At 36.7% G+C, this 25,794-nt stretch overlaps 1 protein-coding gene across 1 annotated transcript; it reads left to right on the plus strand.

The window, feature by feature from the left end:
* Nucleotides 1-3,367: 3,367 nt before the first annotated feature.
* LOC145640115 (uncharacterized) lies at nt 3,368-5,741 on the plus strand. Its single transcript, XM_081691426.1, has 3 exons — nt 3,368-3,697; nt 3,869-3,996; nt 4,079-5,741. The coding sequence occupies exons 1-3, from the start codon at nt 3,368-3,370 to the stop codon at nt 5,739-5,741; spliced, it is 2,121 nt and encodes a 706-aa protein (XP_081547552.1).
* Nucleotides 5,742-25,794: the final 20,053 nt, after the last annotated feature.

Raw genomic sequence — 25,794 nt, forward strand, 5'->3', positions numbered from 1 at the left:
TGATGCTTTTATGGATTAGAATCTTTCTAGCTAATTGATTCTATGTTCTTAATCGTGCTTTCAATCAATTGTGCGAAAGTGAGTTGTTTGAGGGTCTAAATTCTTCCATACCTTTGCTAGGCTAGTTGCACGAGAGTGAATTAGTTTAGTAGGATAATTAATATGCTTAATTGCGCGAGAGTGAGTTAAATGTGTTAATCGTCCTAATTGAGGTCATTTTCATCTAATTGTTTGATGTTGTTGAATGCATTGATGTAATTGGAATCCACTTTCCCTAGTTTTAGTTATTTGCTCTTAGTAGTGTTTAATTGAATCTCTCTTTACCTTTACAAGCTTTCCTAGTAGTCTAATTAGCATAGATTGATACACTTAGTCCTTTTGGGTTCGACCCTTTACTTACCCCTATACTCGTATTAGGGTAGTTTAGGTTTTATAAATTGTTAATTTGATTAGGGTTAGTAGACCAACGACACTACTTAAATCCCTCGATCACTAACGCTATTATTTTTAAATTTCTTCCAATATTAATGCTTATTTTATTATATTTATTGATCACCATATTGCATGTTAAAGTGAATATGTAATTGAAAATCACGCCTAATAAGATAATTTGGACAACCGATTTTTAGGATCCTTTTTAATCTTGTTATTAATTCAAGTGATAACTAATATTTTAGAATTATATGTTGCATTAATATTCAACCAATTTAGCTTAATAATAGTTTGGAGCAAATTGAATCTTTGTTTGTATGCCTTTGAGATCCCAGGATTCACTTTTCACTATAAGAATCGAGTAGAGGCCAATACGGGCGAATGTGACTCCATGACTCACTTCATACCATCATACCCCATCCTCCTTTCGTGGTTCCGACCATATGGAGTTAGTAATCTCATGGATTATGAATGGGGTGTAACCTTCACGGGTGAATCGTTGTTGCCTATCGTTGTCCCTTTATCGTGGTTGCCTTTTATGACCCGTGAACGGTTTACAAGTTCCTTAAAAACTTGTTGGCGGCTCCCTACTTTCCTTGTCCTTAATCGTATTATGTCAATTCCCACTTCCTATGAGTGCCAAGCATATTCACACATGCTTTAACGTACGTAGGTGCACTTCGAACGACGCCTACAATTTGGCGACTCCACTGGGAAGGATTCTTGGTTATTTATCGATTTGAGTGATCGATATCTAATTGAGATGAGTGGATGAGAATTGAAAGATTCTTGAATTGTATTCCTTCGATTTAACTAGCATTGTCACATATGCATATGCATTTTAGCTTACCTATTTTGCCACAATAGTACGTGTTCTACGTATGTGGCTAGCCCGGGGTATTTAAGCTCTATCAACCCGAAAATGCTCATGGCAATAAGGGTTCATCCGAGTTTTTAAATCCACCCAAACCATGGAGTCGAGTTCGATTTCATCACAAACTCGCGAAGCCGCCCGTTGGCATACACCCTCAAATGAGGCTGCTTTGCTAACGCGTCCAAACTCTTTACCATGGTACCCTTTGACACCCTTTTAAGCATGACCATAGTCGAACATAGAACTTGACTTTAGGTTGCGAACTTCATTGCATCATTCGTGACAATGTGCTTATATGTGCATTTTTTTACTTTTTATTTATTTATTTATTTTTCTCTTATCAAACCTTTTTTTCATTATTATTATTAGAGTCGAGCCATAGATTTTTTTTTTTAAAATTTTTGAGTCACCCGGATTTTTATTCTCGTATACTGCACAAGAGTCAACTTGTTTTGGTCATAGCCGAAGTTCTAGAAAGAGTTATGTGTCGTGCAACATATGGATCTGTAGCCCCAAGTTTTATCTTTCATTTGGAGTTGGTTTTGTCCCAATCAGAGTCACAGATCAAAAGTTATAACCGATATACTACAGCCTTTTCAGTTTAGGTGTCTTTTTAGCGTCAACTTTCTTCTTCTTCTTCTTCTTCTTCTTCTTCTTTTTTTTTTTTTTTAAAAAAAAAATTTTGTATATCTTTTCGTGTCAAGCCAGTCTTAGCCAAGTCCTTTAATTCGTGTCAACTCGTATAATATAAGATTATAGATATTTATTTATTTTTATTTATTTTTTTATATCCATGAGTCCTAACTCTTCTAGAATTCTAGTCATCTTCCTAGTTTCTTGTGATTTTTTGTGCTAACCTTGACATGTGTTCTTTGTCTTTGATTGTTGTTGATCTTATTTATGACTAATGATTGCCAATGGACCCTTTTCACCTAGTAAATAGCCTAAACATTAAAATTGGACAAAATTAATCAAGTTAATTTGTCTTTTAGTCTTCTGTGCTATTTGGTCATTAGGTCCTTAGTTTTTCACAATGTCCTCATATCTAGCCATGCGATCATTCCATGAGTCTTAATAAACTCACCTAATCACACATGTTGAGTCATTGCACACACTTTGTCTTTGAGTAATGCACTATATTGTTTATGGTATACTAGGACCATGCCAGGGGCGGACCTATTAAGCCCTTATGGTGAGCAATTGCAGCCCCATTTTGTAAAAAAAAAAAAATCAGGTATATAAGCCCAAGCTAGTTAAAAAAAAAAGGCCCAAAAAATTGAACCCCCATTCTAAATGTGTCTGGCACATTACAAACAAGTAGTGGGCTCCTTATTTCTCCAATTAGTGGGCTCCTTATTTCTCCAATTCTCCTAAATGTTTCACGTGATTGGGGTACTTAAAAATCAATTTTATTTTATTTTTTTTAATTTTTTTAAAAGTTCTTGTACAGTCACTCACCCTTTTCAACCCTTACCCAACTTTCTCTCTCTAACTCAAATGCCTCAATAGCTCAAATGCCCAGATCTACTTAGTACTACTACCAAACTACCGCCTAACCCAACCTCACAGTTAGTTTTGCCGACCTGAGTTCGCAAGATTGCTGCCGCCTGCCGGAAAAGTTCGTCGCCGCTGACCGCTTCCGAGTTCCGACTTCTCCAAGCAGCAGATTGTCCACATTTAAATTAATATACAAGAATACAAGGTATTAAGGTTAATTAATTTTTCCTTATTGTACAAATTTATATACTTCTTGCCTTTACTTTGAAATGTTTAATCAAGATTCAAGAATTAATTTGTGCTTTGTAGAATTAATTTGTGTATTTGATTGATTTAGATTGTAGATTTCAACTTTAGAGTACTAATTAGACTATTAAAGTGACTGTGTGTAAGTGATTAACTATTTAACTTAGGTAATTGATTAAATTTACATGAAATTGAATGATTGTCTTATTCTAAATTCTAATACTGTGCAATTGCCAATTGTGCAAATGTGACTAATTTTTTTTATTAGTTTGTTTATGACTATTTATTTGGAGTATTTTATTTTTCTATCAGTGAAAGATGGTTGATGATAGGAGTAGTCCTCCCCGTAAGAAAAAGAAAGGAACTTTGGATTGGTTTATTAAAAAATCCAAAAGAAGTGAGGCAAGTTCTTCATCACCAACTCAACCTCCAACAACTCAAACAGAGCAAGAGTGTTCATCCCCATCTAATAACACACCGGAAACTCAGGAAACCGGAACGGGATCAATACCTACTACCAATGGGAGTACAACATTTGCATCAAGGGAGAGACAAAGTGAACTTGATGTTACTTCATTGCCACATGATCCAGCTAAAAGGAGAAAAATTGTGGAGTATCATCCGATGGACCAAGATGTAGTGAGGAGAGTATATATACAGAGATGTCCTTGTCAGCCACTTACTCACAAATTTCTTCAATCAAACTTCGAAGGAGGTACATTACGTCGCTTTAATCGTTCTTGATTTAAGAAATATACTTGGCTTGAGTATAGTGAGTCAAAAGATGCTGCATTTTGCCTTGTGTGCTATTTGTTTAAGAATGAAACTTCTAAAGCTGCAGGGGGGGATGCATTTGTTGTTAATGGATTTAGAAGTTGGAATAGGCCAGTTAGATTTAGGAAACATATTGGTGGGGTTAATAGTGCTCATAATCAAGCTTTACAAAAGTTTGAAGATATAAAAAAATCCAAAAACATCCATCCAAACTTTCTTGACTCAAGCTTTAGATCAAGCAAAACATGATTATAGAGTCCGTTTAACTGCTTCACTTCAATGTTTGAGATTTCTTTTGCGCCAAGGATTGGCATTTTGTGGCCATGATGAAAGTGAAGATTCAAATAATAAAGGAAATTTTCTTGAACTTTTACAATGGTTTGCCGAAAAAAATGAAGATGTAGGAAATGTAGTCTTAAAAAATGCTCCAGGGAATAATCAAATGACTGCTCCTTCAATTCAAAAAGATCTTATCAATTCTTGTGCTAAAGAAACTACTAAAGCAATTGTGAATGATATTGGTGACGATTATTTTGGCATTTTAGTTTATGAGTCTAGTGATGCATCTCAAAAGGAACAAATGGCTTTGTGTGTGCGTTATGTTGATAAGAAAGGAATGATAGTGGAACGGTTTCTTGGGATTGTTCATGTTCGGGACACCACTGCCTTGTCTCTTAAAGAAGCTATCCTTTCTTTGCTTAATGAACATTCTTTGAGTTTGTCTAGAGTTCGGGGGCAAGGATATGATGGGGCTAGTAATATGAAGGGTGAAATTAATGGGCTCAAAACTTTAATCAAGAATGAAACATCTTCTGCATATTACATTCATTGTTTTGCTCACCAACTTCAATTGACTCTTGTTGCTGTTTCTAAGAAAAGCAAAGATTGTGGTTGGCTTTTTGACACACTTGGTGATTTTTTAAATGTTGTTGGAGTATCTTGTAAGAGAAAAGATGTTCTTAGGGGAAAACAAGCTGAAAAAGTTACTAAAGCTATTGAAAATGGTGAACGTGAAAGTGGAAAAGGTAAGAATCAAGAACTTGCCTTAGCTAGGCCATGTGACACACGTTGGGGATCTTATTATAAATCGATGGTAAATGTGATTGCTTTGTATCCTGCAATTCGTGAGGTGCTTGATTTAATTGGGGATGATGCTAGAAATTCTGATGATGCTCGAAAAGCGGATAATGTGAGTTTTGCAATTGAGTCATTTGATTTTATTTTCATGATCCACTTGATGAAAACAATATTTGGGATTGTAAATAAATTAAATAAGGCTTTGAAAAAAGGAGATCAAGATATTGTTAATGCCATGTCACTTGTTTCTTTGACTAAAGAAAGATTGCAAGACATGAGAGAAAGTGGGTGGGATAATTTCCTTACCACAACCACTACATTCTGTGAGAAAAATGGCATTAGTGTTCTTGATATGAATGGTGTGTATACTCCTCCGGGAAGGAAAAAACGTGATCGTTTGGATACTACTAATATGCATCATTTTCGAATTGAAGTATTTTTTAGCGTAATTGATCTTCAACTACAAGAGCTTAATAATCGATTTGATGAGGTTAGTATGGAATTACTTGTTTGCATGGCTTCTTTGAGTCCCGTTGATGTTTTCTCTTCCTTTGATAAACAAAAGATACTAAAACTTGCCGAGTATTATGAAGATGAGTTCTCAAGTGCTGATTTGTTAAGCCTTGATGATCAACTAGGGAACTATATTACTGATATGAGAAGAGATGATAGATTTTGGGGATTAAATGATCTTAGTAAACTCTCCATGAAGTTAGTTGAAACAAAAAAGTGTCAAGTGTTTCAACAGGTTTATTTGCTCATAAAGTTGGTGATGATTCTTCCCGTGGCAACCGGAAGTGTGGAAAGAGCATTTTTCATCAATGAATTATGTGAAGAATAAGTCACGAAATAGCATGGGTGATCAATTTTTAAACGATTGTTTGGTTACTTTCATTGAGAGAAACATCTTACTTGAAATTAGTGATAACGATATTATGAAGCGATTTCAAGAAATGAAAACTCGACGAGAACAATTGTAATTTATTTTTTTTTAACTTTGTTTTTTTCCCTTATGAATGTATTTGGTTTGTATTATTGAAAACAATTTGTAATTTTCGGTGATGTATCTTGACATTTCTTTACTTTGTTGTTCGTACATTGGTATGATTAAGTTGAAAGTTTATTTTGGACCCCCAGTTATAAATCCTGGATCCGCCACTGGACGATGCATGCATCGTTTTCCGTCGTAATATTAATGAGTGGAGTATTTCCCATCAGTTTTCAACATCGTTTCATACACTCTTCCTTTTCAATCCGAGTATTGAGTGAATGCATTAAGTGAGCTCATTTTGTTCCATAGTACTTGAGTTAAAAAATCACTAGGTAAGAGTTGGAAGAATAAGGGGAACATCATTCCTTCCTTCTTTTCTTCTAATAAAAGCATCAACAACAACAAATTTCTTGTCCCCTCTAGCGGTAACAAGTAATTCATAAGCAACCATGAAGACAAAGCACAAGACAAGTTTCCATACAAGATTTCATGCTTTTTTTTCTTCTTTTGTTTCAACCCTCTCTCCTAATAAGTCTAGCATAGGTTCCCGTTATCCATGTGTACTGTCTATGTGTCATATTTCTTACCTTTTCCATCAATGAGCATTCCTTTCCTTTGCAATCGATCATCGAATTCATTCACAAAAAAAAAAAAAAATCAATTGCCGAACCGAACACAAGGTATACCAATGATTTGAGGTACCTTTGCAACCCATTCATTCCCCATTAACCGTTCAATCACATTCCATTTCTTCATCAACCACTTTGAGTCTCGTCTAACGTTTAGCCTTCATTTCTTCGATCCACATTCACTTAACCCTGGGATGGGAAGATGTGTAATTGTATAACATTCAAAAAGCAAGTAAAAAAAAAAAGTAGCAAAGCAACAATAAAACAATGTCTAAGGGCAAGTCTTCCAATGTCTTTGACATGAACACGTCTCAAATTGCGTCTCTCATCGAGTGCTTGGTACCGTGCCTGCGAAACATGAATGTTAAGTGAGTGATGGACCGCATGATCTGAGTTTGCTCACATTGATTCAAAAGAATGAAAATAAAAATAATCAAAGCAAAAAAAAAAATTTAAAAAAAAGTTGAAAATAAACTTGCAAAGTCCAAATTTTCAATACACATTTGCATATCTTGGGGATTCTATCGGGTCTTGAGCCTTGTACCCTTTTCTTCTTTAAACCATCAAATTAACCATATCAAAACCCTTGAAAGACCTCTTTGAGGTGTACACATACTTGTGCAAAGTTCGGCTAGAGCTACGTTCGGCCTGATTCCTAACGGATACATAGGCAACCTCACATCGAGGTGCGACCACATTCATATTCACATTTATATTCATATCCATGCTTGATCGAGTCAATGAATATCCAATGCTTACCTCTATCCATTTAGAGCTAGACTTGGGGGCTTGAACCCACTTCATATTAGCTTACCCCAGTCTAAAGAGTCATCATCTTTGACTCTTCTCACATATATTTCCAACACCATAACCCTTGCAGCCAGCCTTAGTATCACATTCACACACTTCACTCACACATCCATATCCATATCGATCATCCTTCCCTTTAAGAACCCTTTATCATGAAATCTTGTTTCAACACTGTGCATGCTTCATCATCTTTCAAGACAACATTCATTAAAAGAGACATTGTATACTTGCTTAGCTTCCTGACCTGAGCAATGTTCATTGTTCGCATAATATGTTGAGCAACATTTATATATCAATGATTTGTAATCATACAAAGCATATCGTCTTGATTTGTAATCATAAAAGCATATCGTGCCTAGCTCCTTGACCTAAGCAACGTTCATAATCACTTCATCTATATACGTGCTTAGCTTCAAGACCTAAGTGACGTTCAAGATCGTTTCTTTACACCATATATGATGCTTAGCTCCATGACCTAAGTTCATTCATCTATCGTGTCACATGATGTAATTGTCCTTAGCCTCTTGGCCTAAGAACATGCATCACGCATAAATTATTTTCAAGAGAAGCAATTTAATTGATGTGATTCATTTCGTCTTGCTCGACGAAGAAGTTCAAAACTCTTTCCCTTTCTCATAACTTTTCTTTTGGGGAAATTAAAAAACGTTTTTAAAATTTTCTCATCGAGGGAAGTTCAAATATAAAACTTTTTTTTACGTCTTTCTTTTTCGGGAGAAAGTCGGCACCCTCCACTCATTTCATGACAAAAATAACGAATTTTTTTTTGCTTGCTTGTGTCTGTGCACACACACTCAACCTATACATACACAATCACAAGTCATTCTCATGTCATGTCATGTTGTGTCAAGTCAAACTTGGTCAAGTCAGTTGGTCAAGTCAATCATAGTCTATACGAGTCCCTTGGAAAATTTTATTTTGCAGGTCTCAATTACAGCCTACGTCCGAGGACAAGCGGACCATCTATAGCCCACGTCCGGGGACAAGCGGACCATTTACAGCCCACGTCCGGGGACAAGCGGACCATTTACAACCCACGTTTGGGGACAAGCGGACCATCTGGCCCACGTTCGGGGACAAGAGAATCATTTACAACCCACGTTCGGGGACAAGCAAATCATCTACAGCCCACGTCCGGGGACAAGCGGACCATCTACAGCCCACGTTCGGGGATAAGCGAACCATCTACAACCCACGTTCGGGGACAAGCGAACCAATTACATCCCACGTTCGGGGACAAGCGGACCATCTATAGCCCATGTTCGGGGACAATCGAACCACTATCATTTCACGGCGTAAAGTTCTCGATACACAGAGACTTGAAATCTCATCATCTGTCGACTTTCCTCAATCATGGAAAGTATTATCCGGCGGATTTCTTCAAGCATAGAAAGCTGCCAAAATCATCTGCCGACTTTCCTCAAGCATGGAAAGTATTATCGGTAGGTTTCTTCAAGCATAGAAAAACACTAAATTCATATGTCGACTTTCCTCAAGCATGGAAAGTATCATCCAGTAGGTTTCTTCAGGCTTAGAAAGCTACCAAACTCATCAGTCGACTTTCCTCAAGCATGGAAAGTATTTCAACAAAACGTCATTCGGTGGATTCCTTCAAGCATAGGAAGCTACCAAACTCATTTGTCAACGATACACTGGTGTCAGATAAGCATTCTATCCCTTTACTCTTTTATCTGTAGAACTAACATTTTTCTGCAGGTATCGGCGTATATAGAGTGATTTAGGATCGCAGAACGTCTTAAATCATTCTCCGTCCCTATCGACTACTTTGACTATCGTTTTAAAAACTAACGTTTCTACAAACTCAGTCAAAGTGGGGGCTTCTGTAGACACCTAAAAATATCTCCCCAAAACCAAACCCGATGATCAACAACCTTTCACCGCCATTATTGGTCGGGTTGAGTATTTAATCTTGGAGTGCTTAAATCCATATTTCCATTTCATAAAACTAACCCAAATCCTATCCCATTTCCCCAAACCATAACTTATTTTCCTCTTTTCGTGCCTTTAAACCCAAAATAATTCATTTCGTGTCCATTAAAATCATTCATTTTGTGTCCTTTTTATAAAAAAGGTTTAGTCTAGTTTATTTTGGATGATTAAATAGTTGTATGGGGGTTTGAAAGAGCTTTCCAACGATATATTATCAGCCCAAATCTGAGTTATAACAAATAAGTTATGGCCAAAATATTAAATTGAGCTCAAACCGAACCTAAGCCCACCTTACCTACGACCCAATGATCATGTGGAGGGTCCAAATTATTTAATCCCAGTCCTAAACCAATTAGGATTAATTAGAAGCTTCTATAAGTTTCTAAAAGATATTAATTATCCTTTTTGAAAAGATAAGATTAAAGAGTTTGAAATTGAATAAGACTTTTCTTTTTGAAAATCCTATTTCTATCCGAATTGAAAGACGTTCAAAGATAGTCAGATATGATTTTTGTGCCTCATATTTTTTATCCAAATTTTATATGGTTGGATATCCCTTGAAATTATCTTTCCAATGATATATTATAATATCAATTCCGAGCTTTAACGGAAAAGATATGAATAAAATGTCAAACTCTATCAAAAACTGACACCGTCTCACTATTTTGGCCATATCTTTTATTCTACAAAATGTATTAATCTGATTCTAATTGGGTTAGAAAGTAGACTTCAAGATATTTCCAAAGATTTCTTATTTATCCTATTCCAATATCTATATAAAAAGATATGATAAAAACAAAAACCGCAAAAACTGCTGTCTATCACAAGAGTTTTATCCGATTCGAATTCTTATCTTTTCTTGATTCTTCGACCCCTCTTTTTTCTCTATAAATAGAGGTCATATCTCCCCTTTTTCAATCATCAACAAGCTTGATCATAAAATAATTCTCTTCTCCCTCTTTAGCCTAAACACTAGCCTCCCTATTCTTCCATAATTCTTCCCTTAAGCACTCCAAGGAGTCCATACAATACCCAAAGTTCTATACTTAAAACAAGGTGTGAAAGTTATGATTAACTGAGGGTTTGGACCGAATCAACTCTAATTTTTATTTAGTTTAATTGTTTCAATTTGATTTATATTTTTATTGAAGTTACTAACAATTTATTCATGATGTAGCAATTCAAAGAAACGCGGAAAGTGAGTAACTAATCACTTAATTACTACTCTTATTTTTATTCTTATTGCTAGTATCATGATTAGGTTTATTTATATTTGACTTGACTAACGCTATTATTGTTAAATTTCTTCCAATATTAATGCTTATTTTATTATATTTATTGATCACCATATTGCATGTTAAAGGGAATATGTAATTGAAAATCACGTCTAATAAGATAATTTGGACAATCGATTTTTTGGATCCTTTTTAATCTTGTTATTAATCCAAGTGATAACTAATATTTTAGAATTATATGTTGCATGAATATTCAACCAATTTTGCTTAATAATAGTCTGGAGCAAATTGAATCTTTGTTTGTATGCCTTTGAGATCCCAGGATTCACTTTTCATTATAAGAATCGTGTAGAGGCCAATACGGGCGAATGTGACTCCATGACTCACTTCGTACCATCATCCCCGATCCTCCTTTCGTGGTTCCGACCATATGGAGTTAGTAATCTCATGGATTATGAATGGGGTGTAACCTTCATGGGTGAATCGTTGTTGCCTATCGTTGTTCCTTTATCGTGGTTGCCTTTTATGATCCGTGAACGATTTACAAGTTCCTTAAATACTTGTTGGCGGCTCCCTACTTTCCTTGTCCCTAATCGTATTATGTCAATTCCCACTTCCTATGAGTGCCAAGCATATTCACATATGCTTTAACGTAGGCGCACTTCGAACGACGCCTACAGTAGCTTACTTTCGAGTACGATGCATAGGGATGGTATTTCTATCTTAACTGGTTGATGTTCGTATGGATGTTCAATAATCCTATAGATCAAAGTGTAGTTTATTCGGTCAGTCTTTGTAATTTTTTACCATTTTCTTAATGATTATTGTTATGTTTTTGTTTGCCAATTCTACAGCTCCGTTCATTTAAGGTCTGTATGGAGATCAGTTATGATGTTTTACTTTATAACGAGCTAAGAGGGTCTCTATTTCTACTTTGAATTGAGATCCTTGCTCACTAATTAGTTCATGTGGAACTCCATATCTACAAAATATGTTTCGCTTGAGAAACTTTGCGACATGTTTAGAAGTGATATTTACGTAAGAAGCAGCCTCGATCCATTTAGTAAAGTAGTCGATGGCTATTAGAACGTACTTGTATCCTCCTATTCCAATTGGAGAAATTTTGCCAATTATGTCATTTCCCTAAGTCGAGAAAGGCCAAGGGGAAGTGAGGTTATACAGTTTGGATGGTGGGAGATGTTGTAAGTTAGCGAGCATTTGGCACTCTAGACATTTCTTGACATATTGTATGCAATCATGATCCATAGTGGACCAATAGTACCCTTGCCGTGAGATTATTTTAGCAAGCATTTTTCCGTTAATGTGAGGTCCACAAACACCTTTGTGAGTGCCTTCCATAAGGCGTGTGGATTCTTGTTGGTCTATACACAATAAGCTTTGACTATTAGGTCCCTTTTTGCATAACTGACCATTTAATTGACCATATTGGGCTACGAGTGTTCTCAAGGTCCGTTTGTAACACCCCCAAATCTCCCTTTACGAGAATACCAGTATAATATATATAATTATACCGTAGAGATAGACTTAGGAGTATTACCGCCGCGTGATTATGCAAGGCTACTCAACTTAATAAACAAAACAATACTTTGCAGCGGAAACTTCAAAAACTCTTCTTATTAATAATAACTATAAATAGAAACCAATGTCATGAGTACTTAAATTAAATACAAAGACCAAGATTCCTAAATTAGTGAAACCAAATCCCGGGACTCCATGCATCATTTTATTCACTTCACCTAAAATAACACTGCTTACCATTATGGTAAACAGGGCGAACCAAAACAAATAAGAAGTACGGGTTAGCAAAATATGATAAGTATGGGGTAAGATATTTAAACTCAATTTATTTGCAAACATGCTTTAAAACCAGTTCCAATAACTAATCCAATAATTCCAAACTCATGATTCCAAACCAAATTCTCAATATTCCAATAACCAATAAAACCAATACCAATTATTTTAAAACCAATTCCTCATATTATAAAAACCAATTCCTCATAATAAACCAATTAAACCAATTCCTCTCCCAAGTGTGCACACCCCCTAAGCTAGTCTCCTTATGTTACAAGGCTATTCTTGAGGAAAAACCCGGTCATACAAAGTCCAAGGCCTTATCAATAAACCAAATCCACATAGTGGGATTACTAACATGCTTATAAAGCATTAATAATAATAATTCAATGATTTAATAAATCCTCTTTTAAATCCAACAATCCAAACTCCTTTTTAATAAATTTAACATGGTTTTAAAATCAAATCCCTTTTTAAACATGAATAATAAATTAATTAATCAAAACATGTTATAAAAATCAATACTCCAATTTAATTATTAAAACCAATCTTTTAAACATACTTTTATTTCATAAACCATAATTCAAGTCAATTTAATTCAAGCAACATAAATCATTCAAACATGTTCATTCAAATCGATCACTTTCAAGGTATCTAGCCACCTAACATACCTTGATCCTTGCTTAGCCAAAAATTACTTCAAAAGAACTCTCAAGTAGCTTGATAAAAAACACCCTACAAATAAATATAACCTTAATTAATATAAGGTTATCAAATAATCACAAACAATTAAATTAAACCCTCCCAACTATATATACATGAACCTTTTAAATTAATTAAAATATAATTAAAAATACTCATAATAATTTTATATCAATCTCCCATAATAATAATAATAATAATATTTGAATAAGAGAAAAGGAGAAGAAAGATAAGAAACCAAGGAGAAAGAAGAATTGGATTTGCGTTGGAAAAAGGAAGTAGAACTTGAAGAGGCTATACTTCCTTTGTTACAACTCCGAATTGGGTGATTCTTGAGCCTAACCTCAAGGAGTTTTTGAGAGGAACAAATTTCTGTGAAACACCAATTCCCCAAAACTGATCAGAAGTGACCGAAAATTGGCTTCAAAGATAAACGGGATAATTTGGTAAAATTGAGGAGAAGAAAAGAAGGGAATTGGTGTGAAGAATGTGAGAGGTATGAAGGGGTATTTATAGGATAGCTCATGCAAGAATTAAGGTAAAAAAAATGTAGGAAGAATTATGGTAAGTAGGGTTTAAGGGATTACTTGGAGAAGTGAGTAAAGTTTTAAGGAAAGTTTTAATATTGAAGAGATTGTGTATAATTGAATATGGAAGGTATGTATGTCATGAAAAATCTTAAGGAAATTGGAATTACTTGGGGAATAATTAAGAAGAATGAATGGAAAGAAAATATAATGATTTGATATTAAAAAGATGGAGAATTAGAATTAAGGAAAATAGGAGATTTTAAGGAGATAATTAAAAATACAAATTACCAAAATATTTTTCCCAAAATCTACATGGGATGGCCGAAATTTTTGAGCTTTCCTAAGCTCATATTTTTGGCCCTCCTATTTAGTATTTAGGAAATTATTTTGCTAGTTTTAAGGAATTAAAATAATTGTGTAAATAATATTTATTGAATAAAATAATTAAATAATAAAATACCAAATATTCACCAAATAATTTAACTAATAAAATCAAATTTTCTCATAGGAAAATCCTAAATTTATTAGTCAAATAAATGGGATTTTTGGACTTATTAAAATAATAATAAAATATAGCTTTTGCCTTAATTAAAATATCCGAAATATATAAATAATCCGATTTTTAAAATAGGATAAATGGATAATAAATCTTATCCAAAATAATAATTTGTTTTTAAAATACTTTTGGCGCCAAAATTCAAATATCATTTTGGCTCCAAGATTTAAATAGTAAGTTGAATTACTAAAATACCATTTTTAGAAAATAATAATTAATTAGGAAAATACGTATGAAAATACGGGGTATTACACCGTTGGTCTTTCGATGAAGTATTTTCAGGATATGTGCGATGAGTAATATATAAGAGGATATGATCATACCAAGGATTGTCTCCTTCGATGTCATTTATTTCCTCTATTGTATTGCAATATGCTGGTTCTTCTCTTCTATCAACGCATAGTGGCATCATATTTAAGTGATCTGTAATGTTGATAAATTGAGACTAATTTTGCTAGCGCATCGGCAAATTAATTATCATCCCTTGGGAGATATTTGAAATCAATATGTTCAAAATGCTCGATGAGTTGCTCAAGGTGTGCTTGGTATAATATCATTGTGGAGTTCTTTATTTTCCATTTTTTGAGTATATGATATATTATCAAGCTAGAATCTCCATATACCTCTAATATTTGCACACCTATGCTAGATGCTGCTTCTAGTCTAATAATGCACACTTCACATTCTGCGACATTATTAGTAACCTCAAAGTCTAGTTTAACAAAGATTGGAGTATGTGCTCCCTTTGGACTTATGAGTAACACTCCCACACCACATCCTTTGTGATTGGATGCACCATCAAAGTACATTACCCATTTGTTATCTTGCGTCATGAGAATCTCTTCATCCGGAAGATGAGTAGATTCTGCATGACTTGTTTGAATAGGATGTTGGGCTTGAAAATCAGATATGACTTTCTATTTTATTGACTTTTTAGGGATATATTTTAGCTCAAATTAGGCCAACATTACCAACCACTTGGATATTCTTGCTTGTATGGTGGTTGTTCAAACAAATACTTTATCGGATTTTGTTGCGAAATCACATGAGTAGTGTGTGGTAACATATAACGTCGTAATTTTTTAGTTGCCCACACCAATGCTAAACTTGTTTTTTCCAAGGTGCTGTATTTTGTTTCATATTGAATGAATTTTTTTTACTTACTCACTCTGTCCCAGTTTACTTGCAACATTTTGATTGGACACGCTTGCCGATGCACATGTTTGACCGTTAATATCTTTTATTATATACTTATATAAGCTATAAAAAATTTATATTTAGAAACTATACATTAAAATAAACTCAACAATGTATTTCATGATTACATTGGCTTTTAACAATAGCTAAAAAAGATGGTCAAAGTGAGATGCGTGAATAGTGCAAAAAGTCAAAACATTGCGAGTAACTTCGGACGGAGGGAGTATGTAATATATTGCACACTCTACTTTTTCTACCTCTTGTGCTAACATGGCTCTTGTAGCCGTATTTGTGACTGTGACGTTGACAGGGTAAAGTCGTATCCCCTAATAAAAAATAATTACCTAAATCTCTAACTAAAGTAGATAGGGAAGTAGGGTCGAACTCCACAGGGAAACAAGTCTTTTTAATTCTAATTAATTAATATAATCTAAATTACCTAAGTAACCAATATTTTTATGAATAAAATCTAAACTACGGAGAATAAGGTCGAAAGAAATAAAGTAGGGAGAAAATCAAATATAAAAAGGCCTAGGGCATAGGTTCACTAATAAACAATATTTCAGGGCAAATCATAATAAGCAATCATCAAGCATTGGTTAATCAGATTATAAAGGGCTTTCACTACGTATTATAATCACAGAGTTAATTTACCGGTATTAAATCTCATCTGTCGAATCTCGACTTAACCATTTATAAATTAGTCCACCTATTGAAACTAAGTTTAAACATCAATTCTCATCTGTCGAATCTCGAATTAATATTGCTAAACTCATACAATTAAATTTGGTCAAACCTAATTGCATAGCATTAAATCAATCAATAGGAAATTAACCAAGCATTGATAATTAACAATCACAAAATTACCCCTTCATATCATTTATTAGATCCCCATAAACCCTAGAAATTAAACTACTCACAAATCATCACGATTAAACTAATCAAGCAAATAAATAAAAGCATAATCAAGGAAACAAATAAAATAGCTGAAATTAAAAGGGAAGAAATTGTTACCAAAAATAAATCTGGAATTAAAGGAAGAAATAAGAACAAAAGTTTAGAGAGAATTTAAGAGAGAGAAAAGTACTAAGTAGAGAGAGAAAGTCTAAGAAAGAAGGTAATCTAATAATTCCGTACAAAATCGTATTTAAACGTTTTCTAAAATAAGAATTAAAACTAAACTTAATCAGGTCTTCCAGACACACGCGCCCAATCGGGCGAAGGGCCGCCCGATCGGGCGCGCCTTTTTCTTCGCGTTCCTACCCAGCAGCATCGCCCGATCGTGCTAGATGGTCGCATGATCGGGCGCGCCTCAGCACTCTCAGCTTACTAATCTTGCTGCGCCCGATCGGGCTAGAGGTTGCCCGATCGGGTCTTTGCTTCTCTTGAGGCTTGGACTTCGATTGGGCTAGATTTCTCGGCCCAATCTGGGTTTCCTCTCGGGTCTCGAATACTTGGTCCAAATGCCTCGGGATCCCAATTACTGAGCCCTTAATCACCGGCTCTCACCGATCCTGGGCTCCAAAAGTGGTCGCATCCTTCTAGCTTCCGTAGTCGATTCATAAAGCACATGAAAATGCTTCCAAGAGTGCAATTTCCTGTAAAATACAACTAAAACTACGAAAACACTAGAAAACACAAATTAGTAATAAAAGTGGCCTGAAAGAGCCAAAAACATTACTAATAACGACCAAGGGACGGGGGTAAAACACTATATAAAATGGACATATCAAACTCCCCCAAACCAAACCTTTGCTTGTCCCTAAGCAAAGAGCTCATCAATGAACATATAAAACATACTTCACCCCAATCATCAAATCAAAAACCAACGATTCAAGGCAAATCTAATGAACATGCTTCAACATCAATCAATCTTATTCATCTAATCACCCTTCCTCCCCAACAATTGTCAAGTAGAGCAAACCACAAGAGCATATAGAATTCAAGACTAGTGCTCACACACTCAACTCTCATTTATGTGGCGAGTAAAAGATGTACTCGATCGCTCTCCAACCAACCCCTTTAATGTGAACAATGCCCTCCCAACTCACACTCTCGTGTGTATAAAAACAATGAACGCTCATCCTACTAGTCGACTCGAAATATGCCAAGTCATAACTTGCATTGATAAACAACACTTTCACGTTTACATAACTTCTATGCACAAGGTCGGAAGGTCTTTTAAGCTTGTAATGTAAGGCTAGGGTAAAGGTAGGATAAATTTGGGATTATGTGAGAGAGAAGCTATGCATTAAGGGAGCCAAAACCTAATAAACCCATGATCAAAATAATGATGATCATACATCTCCACAAACATAACCAACTCCAACAAAAACCACCAAATACAACTCTAATCATCATAAACAATCCCAACACTCACAATAATCACTCATAAAAATATAATAATGTAGAACTTTGAGTGAAAAACAAACTTTGAACTCATTCTTTATTTCTTTTTTTTTCAAACTTGCATTTTTTTTTCTTCTTTAGAACAACCTTTAAATAGAACATTTGAGGATTAATTTTTTTCTTTTTCTCTTTTTTTTTTCTTTTTAACTCATATTGGAATTTTCAACTTTGAAACACAACATCAATATTTTCCAATCAAAAATCAAAGAACAATCACTCTTCTTTTATTCCCACATTGTGCAAATAATGTGCACACCACAACTCCCTCACCTCACCAACTAATAGCTCCCCCAAGCCAAGCTTGGGACTAGTGACCAATGGGGCTCAAATAGGCTTGTAATGTGGCTAAAATAATCAATAAAAGGGCACAAGTAACAACATGGGTAACAAGAAGGGAACAAATGTATCTAAATACTCTGAAGGCTACCTAAAAGAATGAACGCCTTTGTCCTCCTCATGTGCATAATAATAAGTCATGAAACACTACTCATAGTTGCAAATCAATACTCAAATTCATTGACATACCAGGAATTATGGAACTATCACACATTTCCTAACCAAATAAACTAGTCAAGCACTATATTCACAAGTAGTTGGGCAAAATTGACTTATGTTTAGGTATCCAAGCAATTAAACTTCAAATCATGACCAACAAATCCACAATGCTCATTTTCAATAACCAAGAATTAAAACAAATTTTTCTCAAGTACGGGGCACAGGGAAGTATGATTCATAATTCATTGGAACGTATTTTTGAATTTTTTTATTTTTGAATTTTTTTTTTGTATTTTTCATAAATATATAAAGCAATAAAAAATACACTAGGAAAGGAATAAAAACTATACTAGAAAGCAAATAAAAAGAGAAAAGGAAGAGAATTACCAAGTGAAAGAACACCCCCCCAAGCTAAATCAAGCAATGCCCTCATTGACTTGGGAGAGTAGCCTACTCCTCATCCTCATCCATCCTCGAATAGCCCCCGCCGTGGCTAGAACCGGCTCCTCCATGGCTAGAGCCACCACCTCCATACCCCGAACCACCTGCAAAGTAGTTAGGGTCCACATTCCCCCCAAGCCCGCCAAAAGGTACATCGGTCCTATAACCATGGACCGATGAGTAGTCGACGTAGGTACCAAAGGCACTTGGGTTCGTATATCCACCCTGCGGATATTGGAACCAATCAGGGACAAGTGAATCGGGGGGAATAGCCCCCCGACGGGCGTAATCATCATACATGGGGTATAAACCCCTCCCTAGGTTCCTCTCCACATGACCTACCCTTCTATCTAGAGACCCTACTCTAGCATCCAAATCCCGAACCAAACCCTCAACTCTCCCTTGCCCCGTCTCAATCCTATCTAATTGGCTCCTAAAAGGCGAGAAGTCGTAAGGGGCGTTAGGGTCTATGTTGTAGTTGGTAGAGGAAGTGGGGATATCATATGTAAAGGGTTGAGGTGGTGGATAATGTGGTGAATGGTGAGGAGGTGAGAGGTCAATGGGAGAGTGATGGGGTTGAGGTGAAGGGTGAGGTGGTTGCACCACACCTTGACCGTTAAGCTCAAAAGTGTAAGAAGGCTTCCCCTTCTCAAATTTGGTCAAGGTGGGGTGGGGTAAAGTGAAAGCATTATCCCTCCTACCCGATTCCCGTTGAATCACCCACCAAGTATCCCCTCCCATGACATTAACCCAATTAAGGCTACCTAGATAAGGTAGGTCCATAATAGTTGGGCCGGCTACCTTACCGTCATCGTTAGGGACAAAGCTAAGGTGTTTGACCGCTATATGCGTAACTAGGCCACCAAAGTAAATGGGTACCCTAGACCTACCCGCCTCGGCCGCATTGGCCACCCGTTGGAAGTGGTTGGCCATTTTATGGACTATATTAAGCTTTTCACTGTTAGGGATCATGTATGACCCTAGTAATTCAAGCTCATCCCGCTTAACAGTGGCGGGTTCATGCCTTCCAAAAATGGTAAGGCCAACAAACCGTTGCCAAATCTTTGGCACGGGATGTTGTATCCAAGTAGCTTTAGCATGTTGGAGGTTCAAGTTAGGATCCCACGTAAGGGATTGATAGACAACGACAATGTTATCTTGGGGTGGTTCAAGAGGCCTATTCGATTTTAACTCAAAATTTTTACCAAACTCTTTCAATGACAATCTAATATCATTATTGAATAATCGAAATTGAACATGAGAAATTAAAGCATTTGATTATATGATATTAAAACTAGAAACGAATTCTAAAGTTAAATAATCATAAGTATCGTAATGCATGTTAAAGAAATCGCTCATGCCAACTCCTTTGAATAATTTTTCTACATGCTTATCAATTCCTAGTCTATTAAGGGTAGGGTGATGAATGAAACGAGTGGGAATTACCTGCCTCGTGATGAGGTTAAGCATCCTCTGTTTTTGCTCTTGGGTGGTGATGACCACCCTCTCCCATCCCGGAATTCGCAAGTCCGGGTCAATTCTCACCTCTTGGTTCCTTGAGCCTTCTCCCCTCACTGTTCTTGACCTCTTGAAAGCCATTGATAGTGGAAAGAATAGGAATTGAGTGGTTTCTCTCTCTTAGGGTTTAGAAAAAGTTGAGAGAAAATGGTAGAAATTGGGTTTAGATTGTAGAGAAAGGTGAAAGGATTAGAAATATGTAAAAAATTTTGAGTTTTGATAGAAGGATTGGAGAGGATCTTGAAGAATAAGTGAGTTTGAAGGTGTAAGAATGGAGGTTTTAAAGAGAGAAAGTAAAGGAGAAGAAGATGAAGTAAGAAGGAAATGAGGAAAGAAAGAAGAAGAAAATATAAGGGGACGGCCAAAAATAGGCGCGCCCAATCGGGCGAATAATTATGATTCCAGAATCGCAGTTGCGCGCCCGATCGGGCGCGAACACGAACGAAAAATTCGCCCTATGGCTCGCCCAACATATCTTTTCCTTCACTCGATTTGCGCCCGATCGGGCAACCTCGCCCGATCGGGCGAAATTTGCTCGAGTTTGTGACTGAACTTGCGCGCCCGATCGGGCGAAATAAGGCGCGATTCTAGCTCTCTTCTCGCGCCCGATCGGGCAGCCATGCCCGATCGGGCAAGAGAAGGCATGAATTTTAACCTCCCTTTCGCGCCCGATCGGGCAAGCTTCACCCGATCGGGCCCGTATCCAGTCGTTTCCTTTTCTTTTCTTCGTCTTCAAATTCTTCTAAGTCTTTTGACCTCTTAAACCTATACCTGTACAAAAACACTTATAAACGGTAAAATTTCACTCTCCTCGCCTCTCTAAAGTAAAATTAAAAATAAAATAAAAATAAAACTAGTCTAGAAAGCAAGAAATACGGGTTGCCTCCCGCAAAGCGCTGGTTTATCTAGGTCCCGCACGACCCTCTTACCACAGTGAAACTTAGAGTGAATCGGAACTACTTAGGTGAAGTATATCAACCGCACCGATTGTAGCCCCCTCATGATATTGCTTGAGTCTTTGGCCATTAACCTTGAACTTATTACCATGTTCGTCGAAAACTTCTACAGAACCGAATTTGTTGGCCCTTTTTACGATAAAAGGACCCGACCACCTTGAGCTTAACTTTCTTGGGAAAAGTTTAAGTCGTGAGTTGAATAGTAACACTTTATCACCCTCTTTGAATTCTCTCGGAAGGATCATCTTGTCGTGCCACTTCTTCGTCTTCTCTTTGTAGACTCGAGCACTATCATAGGTCGTCAACCTAAACTCATCAAGTTGATTAAGTTGAAGTAACCTCTTTTCCCTCGCTAGTTTGGCATCTAGATTAAGCTCCTTAATATCCCAATATGCCTTATATTCCAATTCAACCGGGAGATGACATGCTTTTCCATACACGAGTCTATACGGAGTAGTACATATAGGGGTCTTGAATGCAGTTCTGTATGCCCAAAGAGTGTCGTTCAACTTGTCACTCCAATATTTCCTTGATTTTGACACCACCTTATCTAGAATGGCCTTAATCTCGCGGTTGGAAACCTCGACTTGGCCACTAGTTTGGGGGTGGTAGGCTAAACCTGTCCTATAGTAGACACCATACTTTTTGAGGAGGGTGTCCAACTTCCGTTCATGAAAGTGAGATCCTCCGTCACTTATTATTGCTCTAGGTACGCCAAATCTTGGAAATATGGTCTTCTTAAAAAGTTTGTGGACGACCTTGGCGTCAATGGTAGGAGTGGCGATGGCCTCAACCCACTTGGATACATAATCTACGGCGACAAGAATATAACGGTTCCCTTTTGAAGAAGGGAACGGTCCCATGTAATCAACTCCCCAAACGTCAAAAATCTCAACTTCTAAAATTCCTGTTTGGGGCATCTCATGCCTCCGCGAGATGTTGCCAGTTCTCTGGCAAGAGTCACAAGCCTGCACAAACATGTTAGCATCTTTATACATTGTAGGCCAATAGAAACCTGACTCATTAATCTTGGCCACCGTTTTAGTGGGGCCATGATGTCCTTCATATGGTGAGGTGTGGAAACTGGTAAGCACACCATGGACTTCCCATTCGGGAACACACCTGCGAAATAAGCCATCTGCACACTCACGAAACAAAAAAGGATCATCCCAAAAATAATGTTTAACATCAGAAAGGAATTTCTTTTTTTGTTGGTAGGACAAGTCAAGAGGTAGAGTACCACCCACTAAATAATTGGCGAAGTCTGCATACCATGGGTGTTGCTCTACAACTACATATAGGTTCTCATCAGGGAAAGAATCATTAATAGGTAGAGAATCCTTACCCTCATCATACCTGATACGTGACAAGTGGTCTGCCACTACGTTCTCTGCTCCCTTTTTATCTTTTATTTCGATGTTGAAATCTTGGAGCAAGAGAACCCACCGGAGTAGCCTTGGCTTTGATTCCGCCTTAGCTATCAAGTATTTCAAAGCTGCATGATCAATAAAAACAATAACTTTAGAACCAACTAGATATGATCTAAATTTTTTTAAAGCATAAATGACAGCAAGAAACTCCTTTTCCGTAGTGGCATAGTTGACTTGGGCTTCATCTAAGGTTTTGCTAGCATAATAAATAGCATGCAAAACCTTGTCCTTTCTCTGTCCGAGCACGGCCCCTAGTGCAAAGTCACTTGCATCACACATGATCTCGAAAGGAAGGTTCCAATCGGGAGCACATATGATGGGTGCCGATATCAAAGCCTGCTTAATCCTGTTAAAAGCCTCAAGACACACGTCAGTAAAAATAAATGGGGCATCCTTGAGCAAAAGCTGTGTCAGTAGTTTAGCAATTTTAGAAAAATCTTTGATAAAGCGGCAATAAAACCCCGCATGACCCAAGAAACTTCTAACTCCCTTAACATTGACTAGGGGAGGTAATTGCTCAATCACTGATATTTTAGCCTTGTCTACTTGTATGCCCTTATCAGATACAATATGGCATAGGACTACTCCCTCTGTCACCATAAAATGACATTTTTCCCAATTAAGGACTAAGTTGCACTTTTCACATCTTTTCAAAATTTTAGCGAGATTAATTAAACATGAATCAAACGAAGAACCATGTATGCTAAAATCATCCATAAAGACCTCCATAATAGACTCTATGAAATAAGAAAAAATGCTCATCATGCAACGTTGAAAGGTGGCGGGTGCATTACATAAACCAAAGGGTATTCTACGATATGCAAAAGTGCCATAAGGGCATGTAAAGGTAGTCTTTTCCTGATCTTCAGGGTGAATCGGAATTTGGAAAAATCCCGAATACCCATCCAAATAGCAAAAGAATTTGTGATTGGCTAACCTCTCAAGCATTTGATCTATAAAGGGAAGGGGGAAGTGATCCTTTTTAGTAGCGATATTTAATCTACAATAGTCTATGCACATACGCCACCCTGTTACAGTTCTAGTGGGAATTAATTCATTTTTTTGTTATTATAGTCATCCCACCCTTCTTTGGCACTACCTGCACAGGACTTACCCACTTGGAGTCAGAAATAGGATAGATAATACCTGCATCAAGTAATTTCATCACCTCCTTCTTGACTACTTCCTGCATGTTGGGATTTAATCTTCGTTGGGGTTGAATGCAGGGCTTGTAATTTTCCTCTAGATGTATCCTGTGCATACAAAAGTCAGGGCTAATACCCTTGAGATCATCAATACTGTACACTATAGCCTTCTTATAGGTTTTGAGAACCCCTAGAAGTTGGGAAGATTGTAGGTTAGTGAGTGCAGTACTGATGATCACGGGGTGTAGTTCTTGTTCATCCAGAAAAACATATTTTAAATGAGAAGGGAGAGGTTTTAGCTCAGGTTTCTTGACCTATGCAGGTTTTGATTCCTGAACTAAATTTACTACCTTCATCGTTTCCTTGAAGCTTAACTCTTTTAAGGAAAGAGCCTTTTCAATATCCTGTACCTCATTACCCCAAACGCTTGCATTGTCGCTAGATAAATTCCCGCAGAGAACTTCCTCTAAGGGATCCTTCGCAAGAACTTGTGGCAAGCTATCATCACAAATATCATCCATTATATCAATTATATCAATGTAGCAACAATTTTCCTCTAACATAGGCCCTTTCAAAACCTTCCCTAAATTGAAAGTAACATTATCGTCACCTACATAAAGGGTTAGTTTACCATTTTTAACATCAATAATCGCTCCTGCAGTATGGAGGAAAGGCCTACCTAAAATAATGGGTATTTGTGTGTCCTCTGCCATGTCTAAAACAACAAAATCAACAGGAATGAAAAATTTACCAACTCTGACAGGTACGTCCTCTAAAATACCTAAGGGGTATTTTACCGAACGATCTGCCATTTGCAAAGTTATATTAGTAATTTTTAATCCTCCCATATTTAATTTAGCGCAACAGACGATGGCATGACACTGACACTAGCACCCAAATCACACAAAGCTTTATCAATAAAAACATTCCCAATGTGACAAGGGATAGAAAAACTACCGGGATCCTTTAATTTAGGAGGGGATTTGTTTTGCAATAAAGCGCTACATTCCTCCGTGAAAGCTACAGTTTCTACTTCATCAAAGGCCCTTTTCCTAGTCAGAATGTCTTTCATAAATTTAGCATAAGCAGGAACTTGAGTGATTAAATCAGTGAAAGGAACTGTTACTTGCAGGTTTTTCACAACCTCTAAAAACTTACCGAATTGTTTATCAAACTTACTCTTCAATTGTCTGTTAGGGAATGGAAGTTTGATAACCGGGCTCTGCACATCTCCTCCCTTATCCTGCGATTTCCCCTGCACAGAAAATTAGTAGGGTTAGTATCTATTTGTAGCCCTGCAGGGCTAGCAGGATTAACATTTGGTATAGAGGAATCTAGATCAGGAACTGGTCTATCTTCCTTTGGCATAGGAGGTCCATCATAATGTGAACCACTCCTTAGAGTGATTGCATTAGCATGATATGTAGGATGGATAGGTTGTGATGGTAGAGCTCCCTGCTGACGGGATTGTAGGGTAGATGAAAGTTGTGCAATTTGATTGTCCATGATTTTATTATGGGCTAGGATAGAATCAATTTGCGCGTCCCTACTTTCCATATGCTTTTGCATGTTGGCAAGCATTACTCTAATTTCTTTCAAGGCAGGGTCGGAAGATGATGAGGGTGATGCTTGGCTTTTCTGGCCGGAATTAGGATGATAATATTTTTGCTGTGGTGGGGTTTGCTGTTGTGGTTGTTGTGGAGGTGGAGGATTTTGTACATTGGTGCTCCGGTATGAAAGATAAGGATGATTTTTATAACCGACATTGTTGGAATTGGAATAGGGGTTATTTTGCCTATAGGTTTGAAAGGCATTAACTTGTTCCATAGAGCTCCTACAATCTTGCTCCCAATGACCTACAATTCCACAATTTTCACAAAAAGCTTCATGGTTAGCAACAACAGACTCATTAGCTACAGAGTTAGGAGCAGTAGTAAGATTATCTAATTTTTGACAAATAGATGTTAATTGAGCTAGCAAAAAGGATACAGAATCGACACTATGTTTTCCTTTATTTGCAAACCCTCTCGGATTCCCATATTGGGAATTGTGTATTGCCATGTCTTTGAT

The sequence above is a fragment of the Chenopodium album genome, chromosome 7, assembly GCF_948465745.1.
Source record: "Chenopodium album chromosome 7, dcCheAlbu1.1, whole genome shotgun sequence".
In the NCBI taxonomy this organism is placed as follows: domain Eukaryota; kingdom Viridiplantae; phylum Streptophyta; class Magnoliopsida; order Caryophyllales; family Amaranthaceae; genus Chenopodium; species Chenopodium album.

Bases quoted from the DNA above. Each gene is read 5' to 3' on its own strand.
- LOC145640115 (XM_081691426.1), top strand. From the start codon at position 3,368: ATGGTTGATGATAGGAGTAGTCCTCCCCGTAAGAAAAAGAAAGGAACT. The intron at 3,698-3,868 runs GTATATATACAG...TATTTGTTTAAG, and splicing joins ACCAAGATGTAGTGAGGAGA to AATGAAACTTCTAAAGCTGC. The intron at 3,997-4,078 runs GTTTGAAGATAT...ACATGATTATAG, and splicing joins CATAATCAAGCTTTACAAAA to AGTCCGTTTAACTGCTTCAC.